Below are 26,104 nucleotides of genomic sequence, written 5' to 3'. Positions count from 1 at the left end.
TTTTCCTGTAATTCAGGCCGACTCATTTGAAGTTAGAACCCATTTTAAAAACTCTTTAAATCTATGAAGAACATACATGTGCTCTTGCACAGCTCCTACTGATTTCAATAGGCCTCATCTGTTACAGGAGAAGTTCTCTGAGTGTTCACATTCACACGACCATATATAGGCCTTTTATTTGCTAGAGAGCAATTTGGAAATTCGTTATGAGTGTTGTGCACAGGCAGGCCAATGTTAATGTCCTTGAAAGGTAACTTCTCGGCAGGGTGCAAGAATAATGGCAATTTTCTGTGTGGATTTCCTTCTTCAGTGCAGAAGCTGAGTTTTACCTTTGTAGAGAAGTCTTATTCCACACACACACCCTTCCACCCTTTTGTTTCCGAAGCCAATCTTGAGAACTTTCCAAACAAGGAGAGACAGTAGAGGAGGCCCATTTGTCACTTTGTTCCATAAAGACTAAAGGAAGAGACTTCCCCCCCTCCTTTCCCCTCCTTTCCTCGCACAATGGAGCTTTCAGAGAACCTCACTCCAAAAGGAATAGCTCCAGCCTTTGTGTGGAAGGGTGTGCCTATTGGCAAGGCTTGCTGAGGCAGACAGCTTGGCTGGTGATTAACAAAGGTCATTAGACTTTGGAATCTGGCAGACACAGTCAGATGGTATGTCTTCTGTGCATAGAAGAACGACTCCCAAGAGGCTGAGGCATGCTGAAGGGCTTGCCCCTCCCTTCCCTCCTCTTTTCTCCCCCTCCCTCATTTTTCTCCATATCCATTCCCGCCCCCCCCGCCCCCCAAAGGTCACACTGCTGTTTCTTGCTTCAGTCTGTAGGACAATTTGGGAAAACCTTTTTGCTCTCTGCAAAGGCTGCTGTTGCCAGGACATTTGTGGGACAGAGAAGGAGCCTTCAAAGATCTTTTGTCCATAGCTTTGTTGTGAGAGAGGAAAGATGCTAATCTGACAGAAACATTGGAGGCTTCAGCCAGCTCCTCTTTCCTGCCAGGGTGAAACCATAAGAAGTTATGCTCTTCTGAGATGCTAGTTCCTAACATCATGTCTGGGAAAAAGAGGACAGAGAGAGAGAGAGAGAGGATCCTGCATGTTAGAGATGAGGCTGAGATAAGTGAAGCCATGTTGTGTGCTGGCTAGAAGCTCCGAGCCTATCTCTCTCTCTCTCTCCGAGTGCATGACTTGTCTGAGCTAAAATGGCTGCACTCTCTCTCCTAAAGCTCAGAGGACTAGGGCAGCTTAGTGAGTCTTAAAGCTTCAGTGACGCAGGAGCTCATATCTCTTGGAAGTGTGATAAACACATTCAGCAGAGCTGTGGCTTGTGTGACTCTGACGAAAGGACTACCCTTTGGGGAAGGCAGTTAGGAGGATGGGCAGTGGAAACTGGAGGATCTGCTCTTTCTCCCCACCCCCACCCCCAATGGAGCATTCTAAATTCAGGAGTTGTTTGCTGCACCATGGAGAGTGAGGAGATTGTTTTCAGGTCTAATGGACTGTGCTAAAGGAGACTTGTGGGGTGGGGCCTCCGTGCTCACTGCTGTAATTTGATCCGGAGCAGATAGCAACCTCTTCTACACAGTCTGGTCTGGTGCCTGCATATAAAAGATTGAGTATCTTGATTGTTGTTAACTTTGTTAGCTGGCGGTGGGGCGGGGGGGGGGGGTGAGGCAGTGCCAATGTTCATGCTTTCAGTACAAGGAAAGAGAAGGGTGCGAAAAGGAGGGAGAGCAGAGACCAGCAGTGTTCAAATTCCTGTTGGTGGAAGTGCCTTTGTGCTCATTCTGTTAAAAAAAAAATCATTATTTTTAAATCATGCTACCAGGAGAAACGTTCTTCTGATGAAGAATCCTGGCAGCAGTGTCCTTCTATATTACTTTGACACAATCTGTTTTTGTCTTTGAACTTGCTGTGGAAGTAACTTTATATCACTCCACAATAAGAGAATGGAATTTTCATCAGGACATATGTTGGCTGCTGTTCCATCTCTTGTACTTGTGGAGCTCCTAGTCTGAATGTGACCTGCTTGAGTTTGTGAGGAGACTTTAAACTAAGCAATTTATTTATTACAATAATAGCTGCTACTAGATTTATGCACATTGGGATAAAATTACTTCTCCCTTAAAAAGAAAGAAAGAAGAACCCCATTTTTATTAGCCTACTTTCCAGTAGGCTTATGAGATCACCCGGCATTTTGTGTTTGTGTCAATGTGTGGGTCCATCCATGTGTGTGTTCCCCCAATCAACTTCACAATGCCTGGACCAATATGAACCAAATAGGTTACAGTTGTAGGGACACATAGGGATGCCTCAATGGCAGAGCTTGTGATGATGTCATCCACCTCATTTCAAGATAGTGGCCATGTAAACATTTGAGGTGCAAGTGGGCTAACCTGTGAATTGCCTAACTGATTTTAACCAAATGTGCTACAGCTGTAGTGACACATAGGGATACCCTAATGGTGTGGTGTGTGATGATGTCATTCACTCCAATCCAAGATGGCAGCTGCATGAAAATCTGAGGTACAAGCAGGCTAATTTGTGGACTGTCTATAATCAATTTAAACCAAATTAGGTACAGTTGCAGTGAGTGACACACAGGGACACCTCAACAGCATAGTTTGTGATGTGTCATCCACACCGATCCAAGATGGTGGACGTGTGAACTTTGAGGTGCACGTGCGCTAACTTGTGAACCGCTTAACCAATTTGAACCAAAATTGCTGCAGCTGTAGGGACATATAGGAGCACCTCAATGGTGTAGATCAGGGCTCCTCAACTTCAGCCCTCCTGCAGACGTTGGCCTACAACTCCCATAATCCCTGGACATTAGCCACTGTGGTTGGGGATTATGGGAGTTGTAGTCCAATAACAGCTGGGGGCCCAAAGTTGAGCAGGCTTGGTGTAGATTGTGATGATGTCATCCAACCCAATTCAAGATGGCGGACACATAAACTTTTGAGGCGCAAGTGCACTAACTTGTGGACAGTCTAACCGATTTGAACTAAATTTGCTACAGCTGAATGGACAGCTGTATACACATAGGCGTGCCCCAGTGGTGTATTTTGTGATCATTTCATCCACTCTGATCCAAGATGGTGGATGTGTGAACTTTTGAGGTGCACTTGAGGACTGCCTAACCGATCTGAACCAAATTGGGTGCAGTTGTAGTGAGTGACATTCAGGGACACCTCAGTGGTGCAGTTTGTAATGATGTCATTCACCCCGATCCAAGATGGCAGACACATTAACATTTGAGGTGCAAAAGATCTAACTTGTGGACCCCAATTTGAACCAAATTCAGTCCAGTTGTAGAGACAGTGAAAGGAAAGTAGATTGATTAGTTCTTACTAGAACAAATTGTTTATGTATGTAAATTCCTAAAGAAAGCTGTGCATTTTCTTCTTCCAGAATTATAGGAACAATAGCTTTAACAGGCCATGACTGCACATACTTCCCTTTGACTCGTATTGGTTTTGTGCCTTATAGAGTTAAATACAGAAGCAAATTACCAATGAGACATTTCGAAAAATGAAATTCCCATCCCATCATCCCATTGAGATATTCCTACTGCATTGTGGAAGAAAGTTGCATTTTATTTTCTCCAATTCAATAGAGGAGGAGATGTTGAAAAATTCACCAAGCATTAGAAAGACTAACAATAACATATTTTAATAGCCAATTATTTAGAAAGGCAGATAGCTAGTTAGTCTTTGCAGTGAAGTAGTTATGTAGTGGAACGTCTGTTAGATTTATGCCGGAGAGACCCATATTCAGATCTCTACTCAGCTATGAAACTCACTGGATGACCTTGGGTCAATGACTATCTCTAAGCCTAACTGACCTCACAGGATGATTGTAAAGATAAAATGGGCTGGGTGCATCATGTATGAATGAATGGTAGGATAAAATTTACCTTTTTTACTTACATTCCTTTGGAGGAATGGTAGGATAAAATTTACTTGACTTTTAGGGAAGCACCTAGGGGAAACTGCCCCCCCCCACCTTTGTTCCATTGAATTTTATTCTTGAATCCTTCCTTCTTTGTTAGAGAAGAAACAGCAAATTTACATATGTATTTAACAAAGTTAGAAAGCTAGCCTGTTGGGCAAGCTGTGTGCACATAGTGACTGAGTCATATCTGAAATTCCTGGAAGAATTTGCACTGCACTGCTTGTGTGGGAGAGTGAGAGTGAGAGTGTTTTTGATCAAGATCATGTTTGCACTACCATAGCATTTTTTTGGATCAGTAAATTGTATGCTAACTTTTTTTTTCATTGAGTGTTTATCTAACAGTTTGCCTCTCTTTTCCTCTTTTCTCCACCCCTTGCAGGATTTCCTAATGTAAAACTTATCAATAGGACAATGGAGGTGCTGCAGTGTGATGGCTGTGATTTTCGAGCGCCATCCTATGAAGATCTTAAAGCTCACATTCAGGATGTTCACACTGCATTTCTGCAGCCTACAGATGTTTCTGAGGAAAGTCCTAGCCAGTCAAGGTTTAGTTCCATGAATAGTGGTGACCAGGCTGAAGTGGAATATTCTTCTGTAAAAGATGAATTTGCAATTACAGATGAGATGGCAGGTAAAAATAGTCCTTTTATTATGTTTCCATTTCAAAGACTTGTGGTTTAAGGTTTCACTCCATAACATCATCTTCCAGTTACTATCCAATTGTCCATGTTTGCCTATAACGGACTGCTGCCTATTGCTAGAGATGTGAAGGCTTGGGGGAAACCCCAAATTTCCCCAAGGCCAGAGATGAAAGAATTGAAGGTGTGGGGAAAAATTCTACAATATTCCAGTACTGTATTCTATAGAATTGTATAATCCAGATGCATTTCAGCTCTCAGAGGGCACACGGTCATCTTTACTAGAAAAACACACAGGCCTAGGCCCCTTCTTTGCTTGGGAATTCTTGCATGCTTTCCTCTGATCTGTCTTATTCTTTGATCCAGAGAATGGTGGAGATACTGGCTGACATCCTGACTAACAAAGCACTGGTGCTTGTGTGAGAAATTCAGTGATCTCTCCTTCCCCTGGAAGCCCTCTGTGTCACCCAAAACGATGTCCCTGAGTACTGCATGGCCTCTAGGGACATGTTTTTGGGTGGCACAGAGTGCTTCCTGCAGAAGGGGAAGCCATCAAAATTTGGTCCCACTGCTGAGCCAGCAGTGGAGCGGAGTTAGTTTTAACTTTTCAAAAGCATCCGTACTTCTTCCATGGTACTGGTGCTTGATTAGTCAGCATCTCAGCCACTATTTTCCTGAATCAGCCCGGTTTTGTCTATATTCTTTCACCTCAGTTCATGTTTTAAGTTTCAGTTGAATATCCACATTTAGTGCTAGTTCGTACTGTGATTTGTTTAGGCTGACACAGGGATTTTTCAAACAACTGAAGGCAGTTTGAAAGAGGGATTGCTGCTTTGGCACACATCCGCATCCCACTTTTGCCTCTAGTAAGTTTTGGAAATCTTTGTGTTATGAGGAAAAAGGTTGTTAATATGTATACCTTTAAAAGTCATGCAGTGCTTCAAACTAAATTTTCTTGGGAAATGACTCTAATCTCTATTGTTTACTTTTATAGGGATATTTGACATTATTAATAGCTGTTAAATAATAACAGAGAGTGCGTGACAGCTCAGAAAATAATGTTTCCAGTCTAAATAATGCTGACTGAGGAAAACTGTCTAAGTTACCTTTATTAACTATAGTGTTGATGGTACTTCTTTTTGATTGGCAAAATATCAGATATGTCTAGATACCAAAGGCTGTAGCAACTTGGAGGTCAATCTCTAACACTACATATATTTGGAATTATAAAGGCAGATCTTATGTGTGAACAAGGCTGTATATACTTTGTGTCTTTATTGCTTTAAACTTTAAATGTGATAGAAAATAAGTATTGTATACATTTCAGCCTTCCCCCAAATTTCCATTTTTTTCTTGGGAAAAACAAAAACCCCTTTTTTTCCTATGGCTTCACAATTTCCAGAAATTTTTCATCTCTACCTATTGGCGAGTGCTTTTCAACCAGTGATATGAGTGCCACTGGTGGTACTTTACAGTATAACAGTTGGCTATATACCCTATATAGATAGTTAACTATATATATTACTATATACATTACTTTACGTATTTGTGAAGCACTGTTGCTTCCCCAGAGGCTATGTGGCACTCCTCTGCCTGCCTGGCCTGACACCCCCGGAAATGGAGATTGTTGGAGTAACTATGCTAACAATAAGGGCAGCTGTGAAGCAGCCAAAACCTCACCCTTCAAAAGAGGTACATGTTAGAGAAGGAGGGCATGGAGTGCAGGAGAGATGAGGACACACACACACACAAACACACACACACACCTCACACTAGTGAAAGTAATAACATTACCAGATTTCAAGTGAAGCATTGATACCAGTACTACTAATGGCATTCAGTACCACTAATGGCATCCTTTTGATACTAGTGGTACTTGGTTGTGACATCTAAGTTGACTGGCATTTTATTCCATCATTATGTGTTATGTAATTATTCATTATTCCTTCCTTCTTTCATTTGAAGTTGACTGGAAGGGATACTTCTAAAATGTGCAAACAATATCTTTTAATTAAAAATATATATTGTAACTAGGATGCCAAATCTAAATACATCATCAGACTTTTCAGGAAGAACTGTTAAGTGTTACATTTTATCACATCGCAGGAAACAGGTTGTAAACTGCCCAGAGACGTAAGTTTTGGGTGGTATAAAAATGTTTTAATAAATAAAAATAAAAATAATTATGAACCCAATACTTAAAGCAGAATGCATCCCACCCCCAACCCCCGCCCCCCGATTTTAGAACTGAATGCAACCATTTCTAAATTTTCTCTTTCTTGATTCTGCTTTTCTTTAGGACAAAATGCAGCGCAGCTGGGGACTGGAAATTACTATAGCCATAGCCAGAATTATTATGGCCAGCATATGCTCTCTAAACCAGCAAACAAGTTTTTCCAGTGCAAATTCTGTGTGCGTTATTTTAGATCCAAAAATCTTCTTATAGAGCATACGCGAAAAGTGCATGGAGCTCAGGCTGGAGGATCCCCAACTGGGTCTCTTAGTGCAGGATCCTTAAATTACAATATCATGATGCACGAAGGCTTCGGTAAGGTTTTTTCTTGCCAGTTCTGTACCTACAAATCACCGAGGCGTGCAAGGATTATTAAACACCAGAAAATGTACCACAAAAACAGCCTGAAGGAGAGCTCCACACCTCCCACTGCTGCAGCTGCTATATCTGAATCAGCATCTACATCTGTACCAGTGCAGGACTCATGCAAGGAACTTCCAGCTGAAGTTGTAGAGCGCAGCATCTTGGAATCTATGGTCAAGCCTTTAACCAAGTCTAGGGGCAATTTCTGTTGTGAATGGTGTAGTTATCAAACTCCTCGAAGGGAACGTTGGTGTGACCATATGATGAAGAAGCATCGTAGTATGGTAAAAATACTTTCAAGCCTGAGGCAGCAACAGGATGGGACCAGTATGCCAGATGTATCAAGCAAGAGTCCACCAAGCCCCACCCCCAACTATATCCCCATGAATGCTTCTGGACGGGAGATGCCCAATGCAAACCTCCCAAACTACAGAGGTTCTATGAACAATTCCCTTGTCAGGTCCAACTCTTCTTCTACTTCAAAATTTTCTTCCGTTTCCTATCCTCATATGAAACATAAGGCACCTCACAACTCGGGCATTGTTAATTTGTCTGACAGATCCCATTATGGGATTGCTGACATGGCAAATTCTTCTGCTGACATGGATACAAATAGTATGCTAAATGACTCCAGTTCTGATGATGAGCTGAATGAACTAGACAGTGAGAATGGATTGAACTCCATGGATCACCAGACCTCAGGATTAACTGCAGAGCAACTGATGGGATCTGAAGGCCACAAATTATTGGAAACAAAAGGGATTCCATTTAGAAGGTTTATGAACAGGTTCCAGTGCCCTTTCTGTCCTTTCCTCACCATGCACCGGAGGAGCATTTCCCGTCATATTGAAAACATCCATCTGTCTGGAAAGACAGCAGTATACAAATGTGATGAATGTCCTTTCACTTGTAAGAGCTCGTTCAAACTTGGAGCTCATAAACAGTGCCATACCGGTGCAGCGTCAGACTGGGATGCAGTGAATTCCCAAACTGAAAGCATAGCATCTTCTTTGAATGAAAGCACAGTATCCTATGAAGGGGGCAATATAAATGGCAGGAAGTCTGGGGGAATAATGGATTCCATGCAGCAGCAGCAGCAGTCTCCACAATCAAACTCACAACATCCATATAAATGTACCATGTGCAATTACTCCACAACTACTTTGAAAGGCCTTCGAGTTCATCAGCAACACAAACACTCATTTTGTGACAACTTGCCAAAATACGAGGGGCCATCATCAAATACTCCACAAGACAGTGAGCCCGATACTCATGCTTCACCCAGCACTGTGAAGAAAAGTCAGACCTCAATTCTTGGACTGTCTTCTAAAAACAACTTTGTAGCAAAAGCCTCTAGAAAGATGTCCAATGACTTTCCCCTAGATCTGTCACCAGTGAAGAAGAGAACTAGGATTGATGAGATAGCTAGTAATTTGCAAAGCAAAATCAATCAAAACAAGCAGCAAGAAGATGCCGTGATTAATGTAGAGGATGATGAGGAAGAGGAAGACAATGAGGTGGAGATAGAAGTGGAACTGGACAAGGAAGAAGAACAAGCAGAGCCACTGATGGAAATGGCGTTTGCTTCCCAACAAATGTGGGGAAGAGATACCAGTGAGTCTCAAAAAGAGTCCAACTACAGAAACCTCCCACATGATTACAATTCCACCAATGGGGCAGAAATTGAGCTCACAATATCTGAGGATGAGGAGGACTATTACTGTTCTTCAATTGGCTTGAAGGAGCAGGGTCTGAATTCATCTGTTTTGGGCAGCCAATCAAGTATCTATGGATCTGATCAAAATAATGACAATTCTGATTATGGTGATTCAGGAAGGCTTTATTACTGCAAACACTGTGATTTCAGCAACAAATCTGCCAGGAGTGTTAGCACTCATTACCAACGAATGCATCCATACATCAAATTCAGCTTTAGATATATCCTGGATCCCAATGACCACAGCGCAGTGTACAGATGTCTTGAATGTTACATTGATTATACAAACTTTGAAGACCTGCAACAACATTATGGTGAGCATCATCCTGAAGCTATGAATGTACTAAACTTCGATCACTCTGATCTGATCTACCGCTGTCGGTTCTGCTCTTACACCAGCCCAAATGTTAGGAGCCTAATGCCACATTACCAAAGAATGCACCCAACAGTTAAAATTAATAATGCAATGATATTCTCGAGCTATGTGGTTGAGCAGCAAGAGGGGTTAAACTCAGAGTCACAAACCTTGAGGGAGATCTTGAACTCAGCTCCTAAAAGTCTGGCCACTTCCACTCCAGTTCCACATGGAACTGGGGTACCTGTTGCTTTTAACAAAAACACTTCAAAAGCAAATAGTCCAGAATCTGAAAGCCAGAAGGAGTCATCAGTAAATAGTGTTGTGGTTTATGATTGTGACGTATGTTCGTTTGCAAGTCCTAATATGCATTCTGTCTTGGTACATTACCAGAAAAAACATCCTGAAGAGAAGGCTTCGTACTTCAGGATTCAAAAGACCATGCGTGTGGTATCTGTTGAGAGGGGCTCTGCTCTGGCTCAGATGGCTTATGAAATGGGATCGCCCGTCTCCCCCAAAATGCCCAGCATGGCTTCACAGCTGCCACCTCCGCCACCTCCAGATCTTACCACTGAGCTTTACTACTGCAAACATTGCTCTTACAGCAACCGGTCAGTGGTCGGAGTGCTGGTGCATTACCAGAAGAGGCACCCAGAGATAAAAGTTACTGCAAAGTACATTAGGCAGGCACCTCCCACTGCAGCAATGATGAGAGCTGGAGATATGTCTTCTGGCATTCATAGACCACCAGCATCTATGCAACAGCTTAATAGAGGCAATTCTGAGAATGCCATCGCTCCTTCAGAAAATGAGATGTTCTTCTGCCAGCATTGTGATTATGGAAACCGGACAGTGAAAGGCGTGCTCATACATTACCAAAAGAAGCATCGTGATTTCAAAGCTAATGCGGATGTGATTAGGCAGCACACTGCCACAATCAGAAGTCTTTGTGATCGTGGCCAGAAAAATTCCCCTGGCGGCATGCAGACTCCTGCTTCCAGCGCTGAGCGGGAAAAGGCTAAGCTGAGAGCTCTCAAATGCAGGCAGTGTTCTTACACATCTCCTTATTTCTACGCATTGCGGAAGCACATTAAAAAGGACCACCCAAGCCTGAAGGCCACAGTCACATCTATTTTGCGATGGGCATTTTTGGATGGCTTAATAGAAGCTGGATATCATTGTGAATGGTGTATCTACTCTCATGCTGAGCCCAGCGGCTTGCTTGTGCATTACCAAAGGCGGCATCCTGAGCATTACGTTGACTACACATACATGGCAACCAAGCTCTGGGCAGGGCCGGACCCTTCGCCTCCAGCTTTACTGATACCATCAGAGATTAAAACGTATAAATGCAGGGACTGCATTTTTGAAGCTTCTTCCATTTGGGACATTACTAATCACTACCAAGCTTTTCATCCTTGGGCCATGAATGGGGATGAGTCTGTATTGCTAGATATCATCAAGGAGAAAGATGCTGCTGATAAAGCTAACCCAGTATCCAATGATGCTGGGGCTAGGGTAAATTCTGTGGACCAGATAGCATCACTGCAGGTGGACCAGGATACAGAATATGCAGACGATTCACACCTTTCCCATGACAAAGCTATCCAGCTCACCTCTGCGAATCCTGCAATATCCTCAACACCATACCAGTGCACAGTGTGCCAGTCAGAGTACAATAATTTGCATGGCCTTCTGACCCATTATGGCAAAAAACATCCTGGGATGAAAGTTAAAGCTGCAGATTTTGCACAAGACATCGATATTAATCCAGGAGCTGTGTACAAGTGTAGGCATTGCCCGTACATTAACACACGCATCCATGGTGTTCTTACACACTACCAGAAACGGCATCCCTCCGTAAAGGTTACTGCAGAAGATTTTGTGCATGATGTGGAGCAACCAAATGACATGAACCAGAATGATGTGGAGGAGACTAGTAGAATATTCAAGCAGGGGTATGGTGCTTACAGATGCAAATTGTGTCCTTACACACATGGCACTTTGGAGAAACTCAAAATTCATTATGAGAAATACCATAACCAGCCTGAATTTGATGTATTTGCACAATCTCCTCCTAAGCTACCTGCTTCCGTGGAAACTGAAGTTGTCACTGAGATTAAGCCCTCTCCAGAAATTGCTTCTGAGGAGGTCATTGGAGATGATTCAGTGCCACCTTCACACTTCTCGAGTTCCCATTTGGTTTCTCACACTGTGTTCCGGTGTCAGCTCTGTAAGTATTTTTGCTCTACCAGGAAGGGGATAGCTCGGCACTACCGAATCAAACACAACAATGTTCGGGCACAGCCGGAAGGCAAGAACAACCTCTTCAAGTGTGCTTTGTGCTCCTACACAAACCCCATTCGTAAAGGTTTGGCTGCACATTACCAGAAGCGCCACGACATTGATGCTTACTATACTCATTGCTTGGCAGCTTCGAGGACTGTAAGTGACAAACCCAATAAAGTGATCATTCCATCTCCCCCCAAAGAAGATTCTCCTCAATTAAGTGAGGAGCTGAGGAGGGCAGTGGAGAAGAAAAAGTGCTCTCTCTGCTCCTTCCAGTCCTTCAGCAAGAAAGGAATTGTCTCCCACTACATGAAACGCCACCCGGGAGTGTTCCCGAAGAAGCAGCATGCCAGCAAGCTGGGGGGTTACTTCACGGCTGTGTATGCTGATGAGTATGAAAGGCAGCAGGCTCCACCAGAGGAGAGGAATGATTTTGAGAAGCCTGAGGTGGAGATAGAGGCTCCGGAAATGGAGTGGCTTCCCTTCCGATGCGTCAAGTGTTTCAAACTCTCCTTCAGCACCGCCGAGCTGCTGTGCATGCATTATACTGACCACCACAGCAAGGACCTGAAGAGAGACTTTACCATACTGGGAAGTGGTGTCCGCTTCCAGAACCCTGCCTTCCAGTGCAAGCACTGTGATAGTAAACTGCATAGCACGGCGGAGTTGACCTCACACTTGAACAGTCATAATGAGGAATTCCAGAAGCGTGCCAAGCGTCAAGAGAGGAGGAAACAGCTTCTGAGCAAGCAAAAATATGCAGATGGTGCTTTTGTAGATTTCAAACAAGAGAGGGTAAGGATATGTTTTCACATTTTATATTTATATTTGGTGGTGTTTCTCCTCTTCCACCCCCAGGAGATATCTCATTACTAGCGTCCAGATGCACATTCCCTTTGGCAGCTGAAGAGCTACAGGCTCACCAGTGACTTAGTGTGCCAATAAGCCCTAAGTCAATTAAACATTGCAGCTTGATTACACCCCCTTCCTTTCATTTCTTCCACCCCTTCCTCGAAGTCCTGGCAAGTTCTTTCTTCCCTCCTCCCCTTCCTCATTTCAAAGCTAATTTCTCTGTGGCACCAAATCCCATTAGCCTTTCTAGTATGAGGAAACTGCTGCTTTTCCTCCCCAACCCTGGCCCCAGGTATTGATATAGTGAAAATTAATTTTGTGTCTTTGTAAGATCATAGAGAAGGCATGGCAGTGCCATAACATTTTGTATGATAGGAAATTGAATGCAAACCCATGGATTTAAAGCATGTTTCTAGTGAACTACAGATTAAACTCATGTTTAATTTACTTGAGGCCATACTGAAGCAACATTTAGCAGAAGTCACAATGAACAATGAAGCTCACATAGAAAACTAATATATTTTTATCAACTTTTTATTGCAGACATCTAGGATACTTTAGTCCTAGAGGAACCCAACAAATAAGAATAAGAGGAAACCAACAAAGCCATCTTAATGGATCAATGGCTATAAATAGGAGTCCAAATTTTGTTTGTTAGTATAGGAACCTGGTTCTTATGAGGGATTCCAGCTGAATGTAGTCCTGAGGCTGGTTGTCACACCAGTGAGGTCCATGCATTTCAGTCAATTTTGAAAAAGGAAGGGATGTTGGAAGCTAGGGATTATGTAAGAATGGCCAAATAGAGCAAGATGGAAAAGTTCTGAGTTCTTGGTCATAAATCCTGAACTGAATGTTCATGAGTGGACTGGCATTAGCAAGAAAAATTCTCAGTCAAATCTAGCCAAATACTACCTGAATTAAAAGCAAAAGTCTTCCATTATGATTATATGGTTGATCTCTGCCTTCAATGGCCATCCTCTGTTTTCACAGGGGTTATAATCTCGGTGAGTTTTACAGGGCTCTTTCTCAGTCAAAAATAATCCAGATCTCAATAACTATGCTGTTGCCCATAACTTGTATACTTTCAGCAAAAACATCTCTGCTCTACAGATGTTGAACCAGTTTTAAACTTGTTTAAAAATCATGGCTTTTCTCAAGGAAACTTAGAAAAGGTAACTTTGTGAAAGCTCTGAAAATCCTCTATTAAAGATTCCTGTTGCATGTGTATGCACATGCAAGCTACAATTCCCAACTGCCCTTGGAGAAATCCATGAATATTCCACTTGGTTTGAAACTGGATTACAATTGTAGTATGGACGTAACCCAAAAGCTGTTGAGTGGAAAATATCAGCAACAATTTTTTTAGAATTATCTTTGCTGTGGCAATATTTTGCTAGAAAGAAAGGTTTCTAGTAGAGTTTCTAGCTGCAAATTTGTGTTAGGGTTTTCTGCATGACCCAGTGGACTGGATCAGTTTTTAAGTGTACACTGAGTCCATTTAGAGGCTTTTAAACCAATGTTACATCTTCTAAGGAATTTTTAACATCCTGAGTAACAAAGTGTGAGTGCCACGTGAGAAGCACTGGGGCTTAACTAAGCAACATCAGCACTTGTGCAGCGGGCAGGGTGAATTTCATCAACTTTGAGGCAAGGAAGTAATCTGTGCCATGTGAAGATATGTCACTGAGGGTCACACAACCCTCACTGACATATATTTGGTTATCACAGAACACTTCCAGAGGGAGGAAAGATTGTCAGAATTGCCCCCTTGTGAGTACTGGTGCTGCATTATTCTGGAACTCAGTAGAAACTCTGGCACTTCTCATGTAATAAGGCAGGATGTCTGCTACTGTTGCTAACTTTATTTTGTACTGCAGTCCAGAAATCTGTTCATAGCACATTTAAGTTTCAGTTTGTGTTGCCTTGCAGCCTTTTGGTAGTTTAGAAGAAGTTTCAAAGCTGAAGGAGAGGAAGGTTGTGGGATACAAGTGTAAATTTTGTGTGGAAGTTCACCCTACCCTTCGAGCCATCTGCAATCATCTTCGTAAGCATGTCCAGTATGGGAATGGAGCTTCAGTTTCTGCTGCAGTCAAGGTGAGAAAGTGGAAGAACTAGTTTTGGGACTAAAGGCATGGTAGCATCAAAGGGGGAAATAAACCAATTTGTCATTTAGTGTCAGGGTGTTCTAGATCAGGCATACAGTACTGTAGTTTAGTAAATAAAATAGTATTCCAGTCCCACTCATCTATTTATTGGATGCAACTTTACCTTGTTTCTTGTGGACTCTTTTCTGGACCATATTCTTTCTTTCTTTTTTATACATGGGAGCATACTTTTTTAAAAACTTAATTTTCCATCTTATTTGTTATTTCTCTTTGTAAACCGCCCTGAGCCATTTTTGGAAGGGCGGTATAGAAATCGAATTATTATTATTATTTTTTTAGAGCATAGGTTTAGACTGCTAGGCAGAGAGGTTTTTTGTGGTGGTGATAGTGGTTGTTCTGTGTTGCTGCTGCTGTTTTTATTTTTTAACCCCTTCAGAAAAGGAAGACTGAAGCACATATTTCTAAAGCTAATGTACTTTTGTGCCCTCTGTGCTAGCATGCACAGTGAATGATGTACAAACTGTAAAATTAGTTATGGGTTTATGCTTGCTTTTTAAAAGCAACTTTCTAGTCCTTATTGGGTGTGAAGATATGCTTGAAAGTATGTAGTATGTGGGCAATTCTAGTGGTGCCTGATGAAACCTCAGAAGCCAGAGGAATCGCTGAATGAGGTTTCCAGGGTTCAGGGACAGGGCTTCAGTGCCTTGTATAGCTCCCTTTCTGTGACTAGCAGAATTATGCAATTAAATTATGTAAAGTAGTAAATATTGCATAATAAATTATAGGAAAAAAGAGATCATACACCTTTGCTTAATGTGTGGATTTAGACAGAAAATTCAGATTTGTTTAGCACAGAATTTGGGTTACATTGGTGCAGATGGACATTTTTACACATGACTCCCCTGTATGTGTTCTCTGTATATCTTCACTTTACTAACTCTGTGCAAGCTATAGCGTGAACGTGGGTTCATGGAGTTGGAGTGCATGCCCTAAAATATACTTCTCCATGTGCAACACTCTAGCATGTGTCTTGGATTTTATGCAAAGTAAACAAAGGAAAAGATGCATGCTCCTATTAAGAGTTTTCCTTCTTCAAATGTAGTGACAATTCCAAAGCTGCTTTCCTGCAAATCTGTAACAAAGCTCCATTTTTGAATTTTGTAGCCCATGTCTAAATCTTCTGTATTTCTTGGTGGAGAAAGGCTGTTAATCTTACGTAGAACTTTACTGAAGAATACATAGTATATATCTCTTACAAAAATAAAAGAAATTGAATACACGAGAGTTTACTTTAGACCATTGTACTTGAGAAGGGCATTTAATATTACGTTGTCTTTCTCTCTCAAAGTAAGAGGTCACAGTTTACAAAGGAGAACTCTCTGAGAAAGAGTCCTCACGACCCGCAAACCCGATTATGCAGCTCTTTTCACAGGACACATAAAAAATGATCTTGGCTAAGGCCATGAGGCCCATTAACGCTGCTGAGGCACCGGGGGCCACTGGGCAATCCTCCTTTTCACAGCATGTCTTCCTGTCCACTAGTCATCAACAACAGTGGTATCTTTCCCCCCACTCTTCTGCAATACTGTGCTCACCGAGTGGGGTAACCCCACCTCTACAAAGCAGGGGGGCTCCTTGCCCAAAAGATTTTATGTACTACCCAGCAAGGTTATGGCAAAGATTGCTGTGCCCATGGTTGACGTGCCATCATGAACGAGGTTGGTGATGAGCACCTCAGTGCCCTGGAGGATAGCCACAACATTTCCTCTCCTCTGTAAATAGCCGCAAAATCGAGTTTGCAGGTTGTGAGGATTCCTTCTCAGAGAGTTCTCTCTTGTAAACAGTGACCACCTACTTTGGAGGAGAAAGAACCTTTTACAGTAAGTCCAACGTTTCTTTCTGATGTTCTCCTTCTTGTTCCCTTGTATGTGATATGGCAGCAGAGGTCCAGGTCATTTTTGGATAGAACGGGAGTAGACACCACATAGTTGCTGATGAAGCTCAACAGGAACAAAAGCATTTAGATGGCTTTTCATAAAAATAGAATGTTACGATGTCCAACAAATGCAGTACAATGTTCTGTGCCAATTGTACACCAGTAAGTTGAAGAAAGGAGAGCAAGTAATGCTGATCACTTTTTATAAAGAAGATTGGCATTTCCTTAGAAGTGAGCTATTGGGGAAAAATATTTGTGGGGGCAATTTTTTGAAAGTGATCTTCTCCAGCAAGCAACATTATTGGTCTTGGTCTCAATGTAAAAAGGCTGTGTGTTTCTTTAGGAGCACCTTCTCCTAAAGAAGATGCTCCTAAATCTCCCTGTGATTGCAGGGATGTTGTCAGAATCTAGACATAGCTGAAGTTATAGAGATGTAGCTCTTAGAGGAAATTTTTAGACTTCCATAGATGTAAAGGTAACAATAGGGCAGAAGGGAGAGAGAATTGATGGCTTTGGGGGGATGTGTGTCTTTTAGCAGGAAGCTGAAGATCCTTCACATGCAGCTTTCTTGGAGGGTGTTGAGGGAGCCAAAGATCCTGGCAGTGTTGCCACTGTGGAACTTGCAGAAGCTGAATCTGGACCATCACTGGAAGATGAAACCAGACCTGGTGGCTACCACTGCAGCCAGTGTGACCGGGTTTTGATGTCTATGCAGGGTCTACGATCGCATGAGAGAAGTCACTTGGCATTGGCCATGTTTACTCGCGAAGACAAGTACAGCTGCCAGTATTGTTCCTTTGTCTCTGCTTTCAGGCACAAGTAAGTCTATATTATTGGTTACTATTTCAGTTACCTAACATTTATTTAGCAGCTACCTATGTGCAAAAGAATACAAATATATATCCATTCAAAAGTGTTATTGATGTACTAATATTAAATTGGCACTTCTGGTGTTATACACTGGGACTGAGTAACAAAGAGTGAGTGAGTGTGTGTTCTGCAAACTGGAAACCTGCATCTTTTCAGAACTTCAGATGATACAGTTGGAAAAGCAGGATCAAAACTCGAGGAGAAACACACAAAGGATGTCAAACATCAATTAAAAATTGGAAACTCCATTGAAATTTAGTTTTCAATGATGTTTAAATTACTAGAACAGAACTGCTGTCCCAAGTATAACTTCTCTGCCTTACACCAACCCCATCTTCCTGCTGTTGACCAACCAAATTGGCATTTTAATTCTCAAATGGTTATTGTTATAAAACCCCTAGAAACTGTTGGGAGCAAATCTGATTTACATCTGAGTAGGCCTGTTTAGGAGATTGCTGCACGTCTTGCACTAACAATTTGGATGCATTGTCGTATTAATGTGTGCTGTAGTTAGAAAGCATAACTACAGCTAGCATTTCTCAGTATGTAAATGCATATAAATAAATGCATGAATTTCAAATTAGCTATGGGCTTCAGCAGTGGAATACATTGCTAGTTTACCCAGAACGGCTGTTATCATCATGTTTTCTAGTGTATAAGAGTATTACTGTTACAAAAATGAGATGTTAGTAGTAGCTAATGTGACAACTCTGGTTAGGTTGCTAGGCCTGCTTCTTTGAGTGGAAGGCAACAAAGTCTTTGACTATTCTTCAGCACAAAGCTGGAACATTTAAGCCCCTTGTGTTGGACTGGGACCTTTTGTGTGATGTTTTTCTCATTGTAAAATTTATTATTGCTCTGATTTTGAACAGGAATAGCCATACATGTGAATGAATTCTTCTTTGGACTTTCCAGTCTTGTTGTCCTAATAAAGATGTTTGTACAACAAAATGATCGAGATTTCACTCACTATTTCAGTGCCTTCTATAAGCATCTGAAGATGTGGATTTTTATTAAGCCTTTGGATAGTGCTGGAAGGATATCTTGGCTTATTCCACTTTAGGTGGCCTCGTTTGACAATTTTTAGATTGTCACTGATGTAAAGACTCAAGCTGCTGTAATTTTATATGTGGTTTTTATTGATAGTCTATTACCTGTTTTTATATGTTGTACACCGTTTTGATGTTTTCTCACAACAAGTAGTATACAACTGAATTAAACTTAAAAAAATTGTGCTAGGGAACTAAATTTGTAACTGCATAAACTGACAGCTTTGATTTTGAGCAGGGTGCAGATCCGTCTCATTTCCTGCTAGATAAATCACTTGTTACATTAATATTCACAATGAAGTCTATGGAGGGAATGCAGGCCAATTATTGCTGTCTTTGAAATAGATGCCTTTAATTTTTTTCCCCAGAATTTGAGCCTCTCCACTCTCTGCTCTGCTCTCACACACAATGCCACCATTGACTCATCAATGGTGGATCTCTTCAAAAGCATGCTGCTGGCTCCATGCCTGCCTATCTGCCTGTAGCTCTCAGGAGACACTGCCCACCATAGTTCTATTGTCCACCAGATGCAGGGGACTCCTAGGGAAGCAGAAGGAGGAAACCAGCTTAGACACTAGTAGGAGTCAGAATGGAATGCTGGAGCGGCAAAGAGCATGCCTCTTTGCCCCTCTTCCTATCAAAGAAGGGTGAGAGCTATTGTGATAAAAAATTAAGGTAGCTTTTTTGTACTGCAGTTTCTTTCCCTTGCTCCCTGTAATCATCGGTGGCTCCGAACTCACCTAGAAGCTCTGTTACAGGCTTTGCATGCAGACAGAGGGAAAGCATGTTCTTAAGTTTTAAATACAAATACACTGTAAAGAATTGGGACCTGCCTTCCTCAGGTTGTGGGCTAGGCGTCAAACAGTTAGTCTTTCCTAGTCTTAAGTTCCCATAATTCACGACTAAAACACTTTTTGTACAGAACTTAAAATGTACTCTACAGTTCTGCGTTCTGTACATTTTCCTGGGATCAGGCTGGGTGGAAGTTTTAAGTAGAATCTGCACACAAACAGAAGAGGTTTCTCTAAAATATCATCTTAAATACATTTTGTGCTTACCCTTGAAAGTTAAGAATAATATATTATAAGTTTGTAATCAAATTGAGGATACTGATGTAGTGGTGTTATCTTGTGGTAGCAAGCATGACTTGTCCCCTTAGCTAAGCAGTGTCTGCCCTGTTTGCATTTGAATGGGAGACCACATATGATCATTGTAAGATATTCCCCTCAGGGGATGGAGCCGCTTTGGGAAGAGCAGAAGGTTTCAAGTTCCCACCATGGCATCTCCAAGATAGAGCAGAGAGAGAAACCCGCCTGCAACTTTGGAGAAGCCACTGTCAGTCTGTGTAGACAATACTGAGCTAAATAGACCAATGGTCTGACTCAGTATATGGCAGCATCTTATGTCCTATGTCATAAAAATGTTGTCAAAGCAGTTGATATAGCAAAAGGAACAAGAAGATGATTTCTTGTCCCAAAAGGGCTCAAGAAACACATTCTAAAAGGAAACACAAGGGAAGGAATACTAGCAACAACCACTGGGGGACACTATGCTGAGTTGAACTGGGATGGGGTTGTTCTCTCCCCCTGCTAAATAAGACAGCCATCATTTTCAAAGGGGTCTCTTTGCTCAATTAGCAGCAGTTATTATTAGAAATTAAACAGTTGCACATTAAAAGGAAACATACATTTATATGTATGTTTAGGAGAGGAGAGCTGGTCTTGTGGTAGCAAGCATGACTTGTCCCCTTAGCTAAGCAGCGTCTGCCCTGGTTGCATATGGATGGGAGACTTGATGTGTGTGCCCTGTAAGATAATCCCTTTAGGGGATGGAGCTGCTCTGGGAAGAGCAGAAGGTTCCAAGTTCCCTCCCTGGCATCTCCAAGATAGGGCTGACAGAGACTCCTGCCTGCAATCTTGTAGAAGCTGCTGCCAGTCTGTGTAGACAATACTGAGCTAGATGGACCAATGGTCTGACTCAGTATATGGCTGCTTCCCATGTTCCTATATATGTTCCTGTACTTACACACACACACACACACACACACACACACGCACACACACACACACGCAGTACTGAACGTATTGTGAAATACAGGGATAGATGAGACGTTCAAAAGAAGTGAGAGGGAATGTGAAAGTGATTCTTGCTTCTCCCTTTTTCCAAATCTCCCCCAAGTGGAATGGATGTGTGCTCCTGATGCATAGATTGGGCAAGCATCTCCCTTCAAGAGAAATGCAGATTGTCCCCCATTTTGATGAGAATTAGAAACAGGGTAATTAGAAACAGGGTAAAACAGGAAGCTCCTCTGTGCTTCCTAATGATAATAATGATAATAATGATAATACATTAAAAATTAACTTTATTTGTTAGCCACCCCATAACAAATTGTTCTCTGGGCAGCTCGCAACGCAGCATTAAAAGATCCAATAAAAACACATCAAATCACAACACACCAAAAAAACCCAACCCTACACAATTTAAAAACTTGTTTTTTAATCAAATTTCAAAATAATTTTTTAAAACTCTTGAGTGAACAGAAAGGTCTTTACCTGGCATCGAAAAGAACAAAGTAATGGTGCCAAGTGAAGCACACTGAGGAGGCTGTTCCATAAACAGGGTGTGACCATTGAAAAGGCCCTCTCCTTAGTAGCCACCCACTTCACTTCGTTTGGCCGGGTCACTGTGAGGAAGGCCTCCAGACAAGATCTTGGGTCCCACATAGGGTGCAAGGTGCTCTCACAGGTAACCAGGACTTTGAATTTGGCCCAAAAACGGACTGGGAGCCAGTGCAGTTGACAAAGCACTGGTGTAATATGATCAAAGCGCCCAGTCCGAGTTAATAATCTTGCTGGATCAATGAGCACCCCCAGACTGCAAACCTGGTCCTTCAGGGAGAGTGAAACCCCATCTAGAACAGGCTGAACATCATTCACCTGGGCAGAGGAAGCACAGACCAACAGTACTTCTAACTTGTCTGGATTGAGTCTAAGCTTATTCAGCCTCATCCAATCCAATACTGCATCCCAAGCACTGATTCAGGACAGTCACCACCTCACCTGTGTCTGTTGAAAAAGAGAGAGGTTGAGCGTCATTTGTATACCGATGACATCTCAGGCCAAATCTCCGGATGACCTCTCCTAGCGGCTTCATGTAGATGTTAAACAGCATATGGGAAAGAATGGAACCCTGTGGAACCCCAAGCACAACTGCCAAGGAATTGAGCAGTGATCCCCCAGCACCACTTTTGGGAATGGGCCTCGGGGTAGGAGTGGAACCACCTCCAAGCAGTGCCTCCCACACCCAGCTCATCCAGCCTATCCAAAAGGATGCCATGGTCAGTGGTATTGAAAGCTGCTGAGAGATCCAAGATAAATAACAGGGTTGAACTCCCCCTGAACAGGACATTCTCCCCCTAAACAGGACATTCCACAGGGTGACCAAAGCAGTTTCTGTTTCAAAGCTAGGCCTGAAGCCTGATTGAAATGGATCTAGATAATCCATTTCCTCCATAAGTGTCTGGAGCTGGTCAGTTACTACAAGTTTAATCACCTTGCCGCCCGGGAGGGAATATTGGCCACAGGCCTATAGTTATTTGCATCCCCTGGATCCAGACTAGGCTTCTTTTGGAGTTGTCGGATAATAGCTTTCTTCAATAAATCTGGGACCACTCCCTCTCTCAATGAGGCATTTAGAATGTGCTGTATCCAGATAAAAATTTCATCCCTACTAAATTTAATAAGCCATGAAGGGGAAGGGGAAGGCATGCACGTAGTCGGCTGAACTTGACTAAACACCTTGTCCACATCCTCAAGGACCAATAATTGAAACTCTTCCAGCAAAACTGTACCAGGTGGTACTCCAGACACCTCTCCCAATGGCACTGCATCAGCTGTAGAGTCCAACTCCTGGCGAATGCAAGCGACTTTACCCTCAAAGTGCTGTGCAATGCGTCACAGTGTGCTACTGAGGATTCTAACACATCTTTCCCAGGGCCACATTTCTGTACCACTCAGAAATGCCCTGCTGGATGACTATGAAAGGATGCAATGGGGTGGGGAAAATTTTTCTTTTGTTCCATCGCTGCCCCAGAGTAGGCTCAATAATAAGTTGTTTGTGCAGATTCACCCCAAGTTTTCCTCCACTTGCATTCCAGCCATCTCCCAGCTTGCTTCATTGCCCTCAGCTCAGGTGTATACCAAGGCACTGCACAAGCTCTGCTTTGCAGGAGAGGGCACTTGGGAGCAATTGTGTCAACTGCTTGAGCGATCTCTCTGTTCCAGAGAGCAACTTTAACAGGAGCGCTTGCCATACCAGCTGGAAGATTCCTCAGGAATCCATTGGAGTCCATCAGTCTCCAGGGGCAGACCATTTTAATAGGTCCGTGACCCTTGCGGAGTGGTATAAGCCACTGAAACTCTAAACTTCAGAGTGAAGTGATCTGACCATGATAAGAGCACATATGACACATCCCCTACTTTCAAATCGTTATCTTGCTGTTCAGTTAAACACACACACACACACACACACACACACACACACACACACCAAAAACAAAACCTAGATCCAGAGTGTGCCCCAATTCATGTGTTGGGGTAGCTTCATGGTTGTCAAGGTGGCAATGAAGCCACCCCAGAGCCACCCCCGACAAGGCAGCCTCATCATGGATGTTCAAGTCACCCAGAACAATCCTTCTGGGAGTCCTCAACACCAATCCGAGAACAACAGAATCCCCCACTCTGTTCTGAGAGCCGCCCACCACCAGGTACAAACACTCTGAACCAGTGCTCACTTGGACAGGGGGCCTAGGGAGGAAAATAGAGCTTTTATCAATTACAGCAACCACCCTCTGCCCATGGCCATCCAGCATATAGGAATATAGGAATCTGCCATATACTGAGTCAGACCATAGGTCCATCTAGCTCAGCATTGTCTACACAGAATGGCAGCAGGTGGCTTCTCCTAGGTTGCAGGCAGGAATCTCTCTTAGCTCTATCTTGGAGATGCCAGGGAAGTTGATATCCTCTCCTGCTTAGCTAAGGGGGAAGTCATGCTTGCTACCACAAGACCAGCTCTCTTCCCAAGAGATGCTGATGCTGCACTGAATATCCAAGTGGACACAGCTGGAAATGACTAATCTCTCCCAGCTCCCCTGTCCAGGTCTTGTCCCTACAATCAGGCTCTGTACCAGAGCACTGGAAAGTAGCAAATGTAACATCGATTTTCAAAAAGGGTTCCAGTTGTAGTCTGGGAAACTACAGGCTGGTTAGCTTAATTTCTTTGCCAAGTAAATTGGTGGAAAGCATACTTAAGGAGAAAATTGTTAAAGATATAGAAGAACAGGCCTTGCTGAAGGAGAACCAGCATGGCTTCTACAAGGGCAAGTCGTGCCTCACTAACCTTTGGGAGTTCTTTGAAAGTATCAACAGGGATGTGGATAAAGGTGATCCAGTTGAAATAGTATACTTGGACTTCCAAAAAGCTTTTGACAAAGTTCCCCACCAAAGACTGGGATAAATGCACTTTAAAACTTGTTCATGAGTTATCAAGAATTTGGAGTAAGCAGCGAAGTGGCCAAATTTGCAGATGACACTAAACTGTTTAGGGTAGTGAAATCCAAAACAGATTGTGAAGAGCTCCAAAAGGATCTCTCCAAACTGGGTGTGTGGGTGACAAAATGGCAAATGTGTTCAGTGTAAGCAAGTGTAAAGTGATGCATATTGGGGCAAAAAACCCCAACTTCACATATACATGGATGGGGTCTGAGCTGACAGTGACTGACCAGGAGAGAGATCTTGGGGACATGGTGGACAGCTCATTGACTCAGTACATGGCAGTTGTGAAAAAGGCAAATTCCCTGCTACGGATCATTAGGAGAGAGATTGAAAATAAAAATGCTACTATTATAATGCCCTTAAACAGAACTATAGCACAACCACATTTGGAGTACTGCATACAGTTCTGGTCAATGTATCTTACATTGTGGAACTGGAAAAGGTGCAGCAGAGGGCAACCAAGATGATCAGGGGCCTGTAGCCTTGCCACCTTATGAGGCAAGGCTACAGCATCTGGGGCTTTTTAGTTAGGAAAGGAGGGGACTATGGGGAGACATGATTGAGGTATATATAATTATGCATGGAGTAGAGAGTATTTCACCCCTCTCTCACAACACTAGAATCAGGAGTCATCCCATGAAACTGAAGGCCTAGAAATTTAGGACCGACAAAAAGAAGTATTTTTCCACATAGCACATAATTAATTTATGGAATTCACGGCCAGGGGATATGGTTATGGCCACTAGCTTCGACAAATCCATAGAGGACAGATCTATCAATGGCTACTAGTGGCTATAGACCACCTCCAGCCTCAGAGACAAGTTGCCTCGAAAGACCAGTTGCATGGGAGCAACAGCAAGAGAGAAGGCATGCCCTCACCTCTTGTCGGTGGGCTTCTCAAAGCCATTGGGTGAGCCTCTGTGTGAAATGGGTTGCTGGACTAGATAGGCCTTGGGCCTGATCCAACAGGGCTGTTCTTAGGTTCTTGTGTACACAATGAATTTCAGTCCACTTCAGTAAGAAGGAGTGTTCTGCACTACTTTGTATAGCATTGCTTTAAATTACTCAAAGCAGTAGGCACTTACAAGATATAAAACAAATGTAACACCACTATAATCACCAGCCCTGCTTTAGAGGATCTATGAGGACTAGGTTCACAGATGAAGTGGGACAGGCAAAGGTGCCAGAGGATTCAAGCTTAGTGTGGACTCCTAGCTGACTAGCTTCCTGGTCTCTAAACCACCTGTGCTAGGAAGCGGTGAGCATATAGCATGCCATCGCAGAAGAGTTTAAATAGTCCAAACCTCAGTCGAGAGTCGGGTTGCCAACCCTTGAGAATTGGCCTGGAATCTCCAAGAATTGGCATCCATCTGCAGGATATTATTGAAAGCAATCCTGAAGGTTTTATGGGCCGAATGCTGTGAAGAACTATGGGAAAACATATTGTGAGGAGTAGGGGAAATCTCCAGGAACAGCTTAACCAGAGTTGGCAATCCTAGAGAGATTTATTTGGCCTCCTTGTGTATGCAAATAAATGGAAATTAAATTGATATAACTAACAGTGGGAGGGAGTGGGGAATTGGATCCATATCAACAATATATAGGTCTAGCCATTATATGTGAATATAATGGTGTCAACCACAGGATGATATACTGAAATGTCAGTCCTCTGGGTTTTATAGTCAGGCCTATGTGCAGTTTCCCAGCTGTAATATTTGATCACATTGCTCTTCAGGTGGTTTGTCCGCCAGGCTTGTAAGGGGCACACACAGGGGCGTAGCAACATTGGAGTTGGCCCAGAGACAATATTTTAAAATGCCCCCCCCCCTCACTGAAGCTCAGCTCATGAAGTAAAGGCATCTTAAATGAGGCTGAATAGTGGTAACAAAAAGCATAGTGAAATTATATATATATAATAGCATAGTAAAATTATATTATAAAAGCATAGTAAAAGTATGTACGTGTGTGTGCGCACCACAAAAGGTTTTGCAAATGGTGGATGATGCAAGTCATTTAATGGTCCTAGAGAAAGACATGTGGTTCTGGAAGCTCCAGGTCTTAACACTCACATCAATTTCGGAGGATGAATACAAGTGAAGGAAGCCCGGGCAGGTGCGCGGCTGGGGGAGTCAGTCATGTGACTTGCCTCGGGGGGGGCCCCCAAGGCACTGGGCCCCCAGACAACGGT

General features: G+C 42.8%; 1 protein-coding gene across 10 annotated transcripts in view; it reads left to right on the top strand.

The window, feature by feature from the left end:
* The window catches only part of ZNF462 (zinc finger protein 462), a 170,428-nt gene that overhangs the window by 73,700 nt on the left and 70,624 nt on the right, over positions 1 to 26,104 (top strand). For 5 of the 10 annotated variants that reach the window (XR_008316128.1, XM_053296024.1, XM_053296016.1 and 2 more), the window contains exons 2-5: positions 4,334 to 4,585; positions 6,892 to 12,344; positions 14,331 to 14,495; positions 16,978 to 17,261. Coding sequence is in view for 9 of the 10 variants with exons in the window: in XM_053296024.1 (XP_053151999.1) it covers positions 4,366 to 4,585; positions 6,892 to 12,344; positions 14,331 to 14,495; positions 16,978 to 17,261 (6,122 nt within the window). In the remaining variant the exon portion in view is untranslated. The remainder of the gene's footprint in view (positions 1 to 4,333; positions 4,586 to 6,891; positions 12,345 to 14,330; positions 14,496 to 16,977; positions 17,262 to 26,104) is intronic. The other 5 variants (XM_053296023.1, XM_053296019.1, XM_053296025.1 and 2 more) reach the window with 5 other exon arrangements.

The sequence above is a fragment of the Hemicordylus capensis genome, chromosome 2 (assembly GCF_027244095.1).
Source record: "Hemicordylus capensis ecotype Gifberg chromosome 2, rHemCap1.1.pri, whole genome shotgun sequence".
NCBI lineage: Eukaryota > Metazoa > Chordata > Lepidosauria > Squamata > Cordylidae > Hemicordylus > Hemicordylus capensis.
This window is presented reverse-complemented; position numbering and strand designations above follow the sequence as displayed.